Source organism: Propithecus coquereli, unplaced genomic scaffold (genome assembly GCF_000956105.1).
Source record: "Propithecus coquereli isolate 6110/MARCELLA unplaced genomic scaffold, Pcoq_1.0 Scaffold67, whole genome shotgun sequence".
Lineage (NCBI taxonomy): Eukaryota > Metazoa > Chordata > Mammalia > Primates > Indriidae > Propithecus > Propithecus coquereli.
In genome coordinates, this window is record NW_012152729.1 from 2,289,092 (window position 1) to 2,301,199 (window position 12,108).

The 12,108-nt window shown below is 42.6% G+C and overlaps 1 protein-coding gene across 1 annotated transcript; it reads left to right on the forward strand.

Moving 5' to 3' along the window:
• The first annotated feature begins 886 nt into the window (after positions 1-886).
• Positions 887-10,196, forward strand: PSMD7 (proteasome (prosome, macropain) 26S subunit, non-ATPase, 7). Its single transcript, XM_012660500.1, has 7 exons — positions 887-1,079; positions 3,190-3,281; positions 4,757-4,849; positions 5,389-5,486; positions 6,028-6,108; positions 8,093-8,184; positions 9,198-10,196. The coding sequence occupies exons 1-7, from the start codon at positions 1,006-1,008 to the stop codon at positions 9,640-9,642; spliced, it is 975 nt and encodes a 324-aa protein (XP_012515954.1). The 5' UTR covers positions 887-1,005; the 3' UTR covers positions 9,643-10,196.
• Positions 10,197-12,108: the final 1,912 nt, after the last annotated feature.

A 12,108-nucleotide genomic window follows, 5' to 3' on the forward strand; every position in this document is an offset into this window, starting at 1 on the left:
AGCCAAACTGTTGAGAAAAATCCTCTGGTAATACAGGGAAGGTAAAAGCTGTTTAAAGACATGACAAGCAGTAAGTAAATAATTCAAGGTGCTAAACTATTGTTTCTGTTTACAGAAACATCAACTTAAAATGAAACAGGATATAAACCTGTATGAATTTTAATAGAACCTGCCTCCTTCTCCAAATAAGTTTTAGGCCTTGTTTCCTATATTTCCCCTTTTAGTCTTCCTTTTTTTCTTTCATAGCTAAATATCACAACGTGCTTCCTTATTGCCTTCCATTTTTTTCTTCAACCCTTATGTAAATTTTGATTTGAAAAGCCACCTCTATGGTCTGACCCCCGGCACAAATCTCCCTCCTCCAGCGGCCCCAGTTACACAGTAATATAAAGACAGGTGGAAACCTGCAGGTTGCCACTTTATCTGCAAAATGTCCACAGTAACGATAGAGGAGAAATGCCTCAGACGATGAGAGAGAGAGATAAATTAACAAATTTACATTAAAAGCATGCTATAATTTTAGCGACTTCAAGTTCCTCTAAGAAATCCTGGAGGATTTTGACTTGAAGCAAAGGTGAACATTTTCTGGGTGGTGGAAATATAAACTTACTATTTACATATTTCTAAGTATTTTTTCTATATTCTTCAAAACGGGGTGTGGGTGAGCTAGGAAGGAACTGAGGCGAAAAGCCGCTGCAGGTGACAGTGCAGGCCCAATACCAGAAGGTCAAGGTTTATCAGCCGCCAGTGTCTCTTTGGCTTTCAAGTTCAGGGACACGCAAGGCAGGCGACCGCGGGCGGCCCCGCCTTCCTCCAGAACTTTCCCCTTCTCAAGATGGCGGCCAAGGCGAAAGTCCGGGCACGCCGCGCAAGGCACTCTGGGAGCGGAAGACGGAGGCCGCGCGGCTGCTGTTGAACCGGAAGAGGAGGAGGTGGGCCTGGAGGAGCTGCTGCCGGTATTTGCGGGTCGCAGGGAGCCAGGCCTGGCGGGCTGGGTGTGTCGCGATGCCAGAGCTGGCGGTGCAGAAGGTGGTGGTCCATCCCCTGGTGCTGCTCAGTGTGGTGGATCATTTCAACCGGTGAGCGGGCGGCGCTGGGTGGCCTAGCCGGGCTGGCGATGCGGCCGGTGCTGAGTCACTGGCACGCTGGGGATGGCGCGGTGGCCGCGGGCGAGCTGGGGACGCAGATGGGGCGACGGGCGGCTGACTGTTGACGGGCCCAGACCAACCTCGGCTCACGAAGCCGAAGTCACCCCAGCATCACGCCCCTGACCCAGCCGCCACTCTGGGGTCTGGGCTCTCTGTTTCTTTTACCAAGATCTGGATGATGCCAGGGTGTGGGGGCAAGTTCCAGTTGGCCTTGACCCCCGCCCCCAGGTCGGTGCCCATCTGTCACTTCGTCCGCCCCTTTTCACCGAGAAAACTCGGTCTCGTAGGAAGGCACTTCAAACTCGCGCTTCCGTACCCTCTGAAGGCTGTCACCGAAATTCTGGTCTCACCGCCCCGAAGCGCTTCCTGGATTGGCCGAGGTTTTAACCTGTGAAAGTTTCTAAGTGGGAATCTAGTTTGATGATATCTTAAAATGTAGATGAGGTGTCAGTTTTTCTTTTAAAAACGAGACCACTTGGAGATTTTGGCGTTAATGAATAAAGTAAGAAAACTTCACAAGGACACCTAGTAAGTTCGTTGTTTGAGGGTGTACATCCGCCACCCCTTGCTTGTTTTGGAGCCGTTCATCCTGCTAGACCTGTTGCACGTGTTCATAAGTTTTACAAGATTATTACTTGAATTGGCAAATGGGAAGAGCAGTTGGGAGCATCTGCTGTAAAGTTATGGTTGCTAAGTATCCATTCTCCCGCAACTTGCTTTGTACAGCTAATTCATCCAGAGCCAGAAAAGGACCCTCGGTCTACCAGGATATGTGGCTTTTCTACTGTACAGTAATTACTGTTTTTCTCCCATGGGATACTAGGAGTGCAAACGGGCAGGCACCATTTCAGTTGTATTCAGGCACTTGTTAAGAGCTCTGGCTGCTGTGTCAGATAAATGCAGGGTTTTAAAAAACACAAATGGACTTCTGTAGACCAAAAGAAGAGCCCATGAGTGTGGAAGTTTCTTTGGAAGGGTGGAAACTCAATGTGTGTTAAACTCATTTCCGCCCCCCCCAAAAAAAATTCACAGCCCCAAGTAATACAGAATCGCCAACTCTTTTCAATCCAAACCCCAAATTTAGTAAGCATTTATAGATTTGCCAACTATATGGCAAGAAAAATATTACAATTAAACAAACGTGAAAGTAGTAACTTTTGAGGAAATTTAATTTCCTATGTAGTGGAAATGTGGCTTTTGTCTTTCCTTAGCATAGAATTGTATTGTTTTTGTGTCTCACGTTTGCTAGTGGTTAAAGAATTCTTGAAGACCGATGAAATGAGAGTATATAAGCAAAACACTTTGTAAACTCCTTAGGAGAAAAGCATGGGGGGGGGGTTTGAAATAAAGATAGAAATTCTAAAGTAAAATCTTTCTCATTCAGTCCTCCTTTGTGTGTGATGAGTCACCAGCTTGTTTGTGACTTCTGTCTAATGAGCCAACCAGAGGGGCCACAAACGGCATACACATGCCTCTGGGTCAGTATCACTTTCTGAGCCTCTAGACTTCACAAAGAATAAATTACATCTAGTGGGTCTTTTAGACGTTGAACATATATTCCAGAGGAGAACTGGCAACCCGGAAGCCAGGCCATAAAACTGGTTCTACTCTAGCATCTTTATCCCTGAAAAGATTTGAGGACGGGGAAAGTTTAAAGGAGAAAGGAGAGCTGCAAAGGAAAGGTTAAATGTGGTAGCATAACTTAAACGTGTTTTCACAAGTAGTAGTCTAAAATCCTAAGATTTGGGAAGTTTTTGTTTTCTTCATTTTAAATTTCTATAAAGTTTGAATTTTTTCCAGGAACGTATTACTTTGCAGTCAGTGGTAAGTAAAAACTACCAGTGTGAATTGGTATAAAGTTCACGAATTATCCTTTGCATTAAGAACTAACCTAATCCAATTATAAATACATTTGTTCAGGGAGATTAGTTCACAGGTAAACTAAATTGTATCTACGCCATTGCTATTTCCCATTAAGTATGTAACTGTTGAGTTTACATTTCGAAGCCTATCCAGACTGATCATCTGTTTTCTCATTCAGAATCGGCAAGGTCGGAAATCAGAAGCGTGTTGTTGGTGTGCTTTTGGGGTCATGGCAAAAGAAAGTACTTGATGTATCCAATAGTTTTGCAGGTAAAAGACACAACTTTTACATTTTTCTGAGCATGGTTAAAATGAACATTTTTTTTTTTTTTTTGAGACAGAGTCTCACTGTGTTGCCTGGGCTAGAGTGCCGTGGCATCATCCTAGCTCACAGCAACCTCAAACTCCTGAGCTCAAGCGATCCTCCTGCCTCAGCCTCCCGAGTAGCGGACTACAGGCGTGCACCATCACGCCTGGCTAATTTTTTCTATATATTTTTAGTTGTCCAATTAATTTCTTTTCTAATTTTAGTAGAGACCGGGGTCTCGCTCTTGCTCAGGCTGGTTTCGAACTCCTGAGCTCAAACAATGCACCCGCCTCGGCCTCCCAGAGAGCTAGGATTACAGGCGTGAGCCACCACACCCAGCCTAAAATGAACATTTGTTACTATTTTTTAGTACAACCCAGAGATTCTATTTCAGACTTGCTGAAGTGTAGAAGAGAGCTTACAGGCTATACACTAGACCAGACAGTAAATATTTTAAACTTGCAGGCCATGTGGTCTCCACTGCAACTGCTCGTCTCTGCTGTTGTAGTACAAAAGCAGCTATAGGCAGTAGGTAAACAAATGAGTGTGGCTATATCCCAGTAAAACTTTATAAAAACAGGTAGCCAGTACAATTTGTCAACTCCTGCGCTAAACTATTTATGGTTATGGGTAGGCAAGGGGAGAGATGGGGAACTTTGCCCTTTTATTCCCTATCATGAATCTTTACAAGAATGTGCCCATGTATTACTTTTATGATTAAAGCAACAACAAGGAAATAATTGCTGGCATGATCTCTGGACTAGAGATCATTAACTCCAGTGTCTGAAAGGATCAGCCAGTTGTGTAATTTGCCAAATGGGAAATAATTAGGAAGTGGTAGGGCTTTTAGAGAACTGAAGAGCATGGTTCTTTATAAAGGAGGCAGCCCTGTCTCACTGTAGCCAGTAGTTGCCAGGTCTTCCATTTTTTTTTTAAGGGAAGCTGGAAGTCTGGATTTTTATTTAAACTCTCCCAGTTCTTGAGAGCAACTCAAAAAAAATTTTAGGCCAGGCATGGTGGCTCACCTAAATCCTGACATCGTGGGAGGCTGAAGCAGAGGAGGATTACTTGAGGCCAGGAGTTCAAAACCCCCCTGAGCAAGAGTGAGAGCCCTGTCTCTGTTAACAAAAATAGAAAACTTAGTCCCAGCTACTCGGGATGCTGAGGCTGGAGGATCACTTGAGCCCAGAAGTTTGAGGTTGCAGTGAGCTATGATGATGCCACTGCACTCTAGCCTGGGTGACAGAGCAAGACTCTGTCTCAAAAAAAAAAAAAAAAAAAATTTTTTTAATGCCATTTTGGATAAATCAAACATGTGAGTCAGATCTGGTCTAGGGTCTCTACTTGTGACCTGCTTTCTAGTGATTTCTATCAAGAACCCTAAACTTATGTATTAGAACCCTAAACTTATGTATCTTATGTATTTTTTTCTCTTTAGTACCTTTTGATGAAGATGACAAAGATGATTCTGTCTGGTTTTTAGACCATGATTATTTGGAAAACATGTATGGAATGTTTAAGAAAGTCAATGGTATGTCTTGATTTTCTTAGAAGATGTTAGAGCATGGCATTGATGTGTGTGTGTGTTTTCTTTTTTTATAACTGTTCCCTTTAGTGTCAAAGGCTCTTTCACTTATCTAGATTTAAGTAAGACTAGTGGTAGTAGAGGAGTGAGTATCTCTGTGTCATAGGTATTGTTTTCATTTTATTTCATTACACCAGCCACACTGCTTTAGATATGTTTATTCCCACAACAGTCACAGTTGCCATTTATGTGACATGAACTTGCATTTGTTTATATATTGCCTTAGAATTGTTCTCTAGTTGTTTCATGTATGACTGGTTTCCTAAACTAGTCTGGGATATAGCTTTCCGGATTTCCCATACTGCTTATTTTCTGAGAATGCTGTCTTTGAGTTTTAGATGTCATAAGTATGTCAAGGTTTAAAAATAGGTGTCTGGAGTTTTCAAAAAGATAGAGGACATAACCACTGATGTTTTTATCCTGTTTGAGGGAATTGTGTAGATCTTCACAAAACAATTAAAACCGACTAATTTTTTTCTTCCCAGCCAGAGAAAGAATAGTTGGGTGGTACCACACAGGCCCTAAACTACACAAGAATGACATCGCCATCAATGAACTCATGAAAAGATACTGTCCCAACTCAGTGAGTGCTCTCTGTTTTTAAAGCTCTTGGATGATATTCTTTGCCAGCCAACTCAATAAGCGCATCTTAGGAAGGATTTGGGTAGCAAATCAGTTCACTACTTTTTCTTCATAAACTTGTGTCAATTTGTAGTGTTCTATGAAGTATACTATAACCTAATATATTTAGTAAATAACAGTTAACACCTGCTAAGTGCCAGATATATGAATTATCTCAATCCTCTCGGTAACTACATATCCTCTTTACAAATGGGAAAACTAAGGTTTGGTATGGTTAGCAGGTCTGGTAAGTGGTCGGACTGGGGTTGAAATTTTGGCTCTGTTGACTTTGATGTCCCTGTGCTTAGTAACCACACTATACTGCCCCTCAGCTTGTTAAGGGGAAGGAACAAAGAACAGAGCACATGATGAGACAGTTTGAAGTATAAACTCATTTTTGCTAAAAATTCTGGCTCGTTTCTAATTGAATGAATGAAATTGATAGAAGAATGGCTGAAATTACCAGGTGTGAGGTGGTTTGCTAAGATGTGTTTCTTTGCCAGGTACTGGTCATTATCGATGTGAAGCCGAAGGACCTGGGGCTGCCCACAGAAGCATATATTTCAGTGGAAGAAGTTCATGATGTAAGTCATCTTGCTGTGAGCCTAGGAGATTAGATTTGCTACTTCGTGGGTGATTTTTTTTCTATTTTCAAGTCAACAAATCCTTTTCTCTCTAACAAAGAGAAGGTGGTTGATCTTAAATTTTTTCCCCTTTGAGTTTTTCAATCTCCAAATTTAGAAACAGAGGGACCATAGAAATCTAAATTCCCCTTTTATAAATGAAATTGAGTATTGAATACTAAATAAAGTATTTGAACCATTGTCCAGAGATGTTCACAGTAAAGGACATGCAGCGCCTGGTGAGCTGGGTCTTACTCTAGTGCTGTGTCCACAGTTGAGCCTCCTCTGTGCCTGTATGCTTTTCTCCTTGAAGATTTCCAGTCCTTGTAGACTAGATTATAGGTTTTCAAATAGAATAAGTGAGCGCTACCAAGAGCTAGATGGCAAGACCTATCTGTGTGATCATTTGACACCTGAATGCTCAGCTCTACAGCATCCAGTGCCTGCTGTGTGGTTCATTAGGTTGTGCTTTGAGTATAAAAGTGAAGAGCTACCAGAATATAGCTTTTCTTTGTTTCCAGGAAAATTGAATTAAAGTTCTAGATAGGACTTGATGTACAAATGTTTATATGGGCCACGTGCGGTGGCTCACTCCTGTAATCCTAGCACTCTGGGAGGCCGAGGCAGGAGGATCACTTGAGGTCAGGAGTTCGAGACCAGCCTGAGCAAGAGCAAGACCATCTCTATCAAAAATAGAAAAATTAACCAGGCATGGTGGCATGCACCTGTAGTCCCAGCTACTTGGGAGGCTGAGGCAGGAGGATCATTTGAGCCCAGGAGTCTGAGGTTGCAGTGAGCTATGATAACACCATTGTACTCTACCTGGGGCAACAGAGCGAGACTATCTCCCCCCCCAAAAAAAATAGTATATATGTATATATGTGTATGTTTTCTAATGAGCACAAAATATTTAGAAAAGGATTTTGAGGTTGCTCATACATGCACAACCCAATGAAACAAGATTTGTTTTAGTAAGGGGATAAAGGAGACATCAGGGTCATGTTGTAAGATGAAACTAGAGAAGAGTTAATGCCCGAAAAGCCTTGCCAGGAAATCCTACAGGATTTTTGCAGACTCTGGCCATCCTGGCTTCCAAAGCAAAGAAGAGAATGTCCCTTGCAGGATTCACACTGTTCTAAATAAAATAACAGCAGCTAACATTTATAGCACTTAGTGTAAGTTAAATGACTTGCCCAAGGTCCTGCAGCTCCTTTATTAGGTACACGGCAGAGCCAGACTTTGAACCCAAGCTTTCTGGCTACAGAGCCTGTTGCTCTCACCATTGTGCCATCCCGCCTTTACAGGAGATATGCAGCCTCTTCTGACACTGGGTCTGAGGAAAGTGTCTCCCAGGTCCCATCAGGAAGTCACTAGGTGATGCAGGGGACCATATCCCCAGCAGATCCTTTGAATAATTCAGACCACCAGAAAGCTGGTTACTCTGATTGCTTGTTTTAGTTCTCTGTTATTGAATCTAAGGAACAATACATGGTTAGAAGTTACATTTTCTGGCATGAGCTTGCCTCGAAAACAGGTGTTCTGTATATTGCCCATTGCCCATTCTAGAAAGAACTACATACTTTAAGAATCAACCTGAGACTTCCCTCAGTGTCCATCCCAGTGTAGGCTTAAGGGAATATTAAGATTTTCCTAAAAAAAAAAAAGCTTATCCTCAGAAAACAATTTAGTGGCCACCACAACAAACAGACAACCTCGTGATAATGCCCCAGCAGACTTCATCACTGAATATCACCACAGTGATTGTAGCTGTGAAGGCTAAGCTTTCAAAGCAAGCCTTACCTCTCTTTTCCATGGAAAAGTAACAGTAATGCACCCATGAAATGAGCTGACTTAAGGCAGAAGGCTCAAAATGTGAAAAGGAACACATGCCAGTTTATTTCACTTTGTTTTAAGTAAATAATTATAGTTAAGCCTCCTCTCCCAGGATGGAACTCCAACCTCAAAAACATTCGAGCACGTGACCAGTGAAATTGGAGCAGAGGAAGCTGAGGAAGTTGGAGTCGAACACTTGTTACGGTGAGACCTTAGCACAGCATTGTAATCATTAGCTGCCCGAGAGGCTGCACGGTGTAAGGAAACCTGTATCAGGAGTGTGGGGACCTGGGTTCTGGTCCTGGGCCGTCCACTAATGATTCTGAACAAATCACAGTCTCTTTGCGGAACTTTCGTGTCTATAAATTGATGTCATCATTGAACTAGGTCATCTCCAATGTATCTTGAGTTACAATTTATGACTGTGTGGTTAACACATCTTGTTCAGAAACTATAATGTCGACCGTGACAGGAGCAGATGTGTGAAATAAATGCAGCCTGCACACCCCACTGGCTGGCCTTTCCAGCGAATGTGGCCCATTGTCTGCAGAAAATCTTCATCTTAGGATGGGTTTTGTTTTAACATCCTATATCTGGCCAAGTGTGGTGGCACGTGCGTGTAACCTCAGCACTTTGGGAAGCCAAAGCAGGAGGATCACTTGAGGCCTGGAGTTTGAGACCAGCCTGGACAACATAGCAAGACCCTGTCTCTACAAAAAATAAGTAAAATCCTATATCTATAAAACCCTTATTTCAAAAGGTCATAGTTTTTATCAACTGATGAGTAATTTCGAGTTTTAAAAATTACTGATTGAAGCTTCTCAAAACATCCTAGAGACACAGGTGATGAAAATGCCATCGTTTTTAGGAACAAGGAAGTCAAGGTAGAGAGCTTCATAACACAGTGTTGCCCAGAAAGTTATTGGCAGATGTTAACTGTTGGCCCAGTCTTTGTTTTTAAGTGAAAATGGCTTTATTTTAGCTTTTATAATCAAATTTTGAAAAATGCCCTCTGGTGAGAAAGATAAAATATGTGCCCCAAGTGAAAATAAAATTAAAACAATTTATACCCAAATCTTTATCAAATGGAGAGGTAACATTTTTCTTTTGAAAACTTTCCCCTCCAACAAAGCTGGGTGTTTTCTTAGGATGGGAGAACTCACGTGCTAATCTGGTGGCCTCGTGCTCTTTCTTGCCCTTATTGTGGGTTCTTACAGAGACATCAAAGACACTACAGTGGGCACTCTTTCCCAGCGGATCACAAACCAAGTGCATGGTTTGAAGGGACTGAACTCCAAGCTTCTGGACATCAGGAGCTACCTGGATAAAGTAGCCACAGGCAAGCTGCCCATCAACCACCAGATCATCTACCAGCTGCAGGACGTCTTCAACCTGCTGCCAGACGTCAGCCTGCAGGAGTTCGTCAAGGCCTTTTACCTGAAGACCAACGACCAGATGGTGGTGGTGTACTTGGCCTCGCTGATCCGTTCCGTGGTTGCCCTGCACAACCTCATCAACAACAAGATCGCCAACCGGGATGCTGAGAAGAAAGAAGGGCAGGAAAAGGAAGAGAGCAAAAAGGATAGAAAAGATGACAAAGAGAAAGATAAAGATAAGGAAAAGAGTGACGTGAAGAAAGAAGAGAAAAAGGAGAAAAAGTAAAACATGTAGCTTTTTTTAATTTGTAAATTAAAATCTTATGAACTAAATCAGTGTGCTGCTAGAGGGTTCTTTTTCACTTTAAGTGCTTGTTACAAAGCTGTCCTGATGAGAGCTCTCTGCCTTCAGTCACCCTTGCTGTGGCATTACACAGAAGTGAATGGATAGAGGGACTGATCTCGAACCTGAACTGCAGCTTCAGCTGCTGGGAGTTGGGGATGTGCTAGCTCAGGCTCCAGATGGTGTGAGAAAAATGAAGAGAAGTCGACATAACATTTTTGGTACTCTTCATTCTTTTATCTGTAAAACCAGGAGTTGAATTTTCCCCATCCTGAAAGACTCTTGGGATCTGGTTCTGGTAATTAACAAAATTGCTAAATGGAATGCATGAATTCCATACGTTCTCTGCCTCGTAACAGCTTGAGGTCTGACCCTTCTGAACTCCGTTGAGAATACCATACTGCGTTTGGACCCGTAGCTCTGGCATTCTCAGGGCTGGGGATCCAGCTCCATATATTGTTTACCTTCAAAGACACAATTAAATGGCTTGGTTTTTACATCTGTGTTTTAGTCGTTTTTGACTTTGGGAGTAGTGATCCGTTGTTTTCAGAAGCAACCAAGACACCTTCAATGAAACTGCCTTAAGGAATTCTTTTAGTATCTTTTATGAAAGAGGGTCTCATTCCTTCAAATAAAACAGGCAGATTGCTATAGTGAGGAGTGCTCTCCACTGAGCGCCAAAGACCTGGGATCTAGTTTGTGCCTCAGAATCTTCATCTGTAAAGTAGGTTGCAGTCATTTCTGTAGAGTTTTTCAAAAGAGACACATTCATTTACCACTGCAGCAGATCTTAAGTACATCAGACCACAAGGTTAACAGGCGTGGTACTAAGAGTGGAACAGTTTCCCCCAAATAAGTGCACAGGACTCCTAGAGGAGCAAATTAAATAAGGTACTTAGCCAGACACTGGCTCACGCCTGCAATCCTAGCACTTTGGGAGGCCCGGAGGCGAGAAGATTGCTTGACGCCGGAAGTTTAGGACCAGCTGAGGCAAGAGCAAGACCCCCCACCTCTATGAAAAATTTTTAAAATTAGCCTGGCTTGGTGGTGGGCATGCACTTGTATTCCCAGCTACTCGGGAGGCTGAGGCGGGAGGACCCCTTGAGCCTAGGAGTTTGAGATTACAGTGAATTATGAGTGCGCCACTACACTCTAGCCTGGGTGACAGTGAGACCCTGTTTCAAAAATAAAATAATAAGGTATTTAATCATTTGACATACAGTGGTCATGTGGTTATTTCCTTTCTTGAGCAGTGAGAACCTTCTTAGTTCTTTAATGTACTCTATGGGTTATCAATGTTCAAAGATTTAAAATAATTCAGTAAAATAGCACAAAAAGTCAGTTGAATCTCAGAAACCACTTCATGAGGTTACGATACCTCAGAGTGATCAGAAGCATTGATTTTTAGTCTATAGACCCGCCAAAGAGCTAAATGGTAGAAATTTGGGTTGAGTATCGCTTATCTGAAATGCTTGGGACCAGAAATATTTTGGATTTTGGAATATTTGCGTTATACTTAATTAATGGCTAAGCATCCCTTATCCAAATAGTCCAGTGAGCATTTCCTTTGAGCATCGTGCCGGTGCTCAACATGTTTCGGGTTTTGGAGCATTTCTAATTTTCAGATCGGGGATACTCAAGCTGCAATAAGGTGTAAAACAGCTCTTACTTGCTCCCCTCAGGGTTAAGATTCTAAGATAAAAAGAGATGGTAAAGGGAAAACTGCATAGAACAAAGTCTTACTTTTTCAGCCGTGAAAAGTCAGATGGTTGTATCTAACTGCACAAAACATTGGAAATACGTAGTTTAAAACTTAAGATACATCCAAAACCACAGGAGCGTTGAAGCTTTTGAGATTTGGTTGCCATGTTTAGAATAGGCTGCTGTGGGACAGGGCACCTGGACCATTAACCCTCACCAGGGAATGGACGAGAGGAAAACAGGTAGGGAAGATGCCGGCATGTGACAGTTCTGAGGCTTTAGGCAGGGGGATGTGGAGTGAGTCCTGTATCTAAGGCTCGAGGGCGAGTGCACACCTGAAATGAGACCACACAGGACTCGGGTCTGCCTTTAATAGCATCATTTGGACCTAAAAGGCTTCCCCAGGGTCCTATGAAATAGCACAACACCGGGGCTTTTAAGTTTGTCATAGTTTGATGAATTGAAATGTTTACTGAGCATCTAAGAACATGGGAGTACCCAGGCCTTGTTATATTTAATAGTTTGAGCCACATGGGGGCAAACTTGACTTCTACCTTCCTAACAGGGTCTTCGATTCCTACTTCTAAAGAAAATAGCCAGTAGCCTGCAGAGTCACTTAGGCACATTTTTTTAAGGCAAAAGTGCTGCCATCATGTGTAAGGGGCGAGCCTAGTGGGGCTTCTGTTGAAGTCTGGCTTATACGAATAG

Excerpts from the sequence above, each read along its gene's own strand:
- PSMD7 (XM_012660500.1), top strand. The coding sequence starts at position 1,006 with ATGCCAGAGCTGGCGGTGCAGAAGGTGGTGGTCCATCCCCTGGTGCTG. Across the intron at positions 4,850-5,388 it reads AATGTTTAAGAAAGTCAATG|CCAGAGAAAGAATAGTTGGG; the intron begins GTATGTCTTGAT and ends TTTTCTTCCCAG. Across the intron at positions 8,185-9,197 it reads GGAGTCGAACACTTGTTACG|AGACATCAAAGACACTACAG; the intron begins GTGAGACCTTAG and ends GGGTTCTTACAG.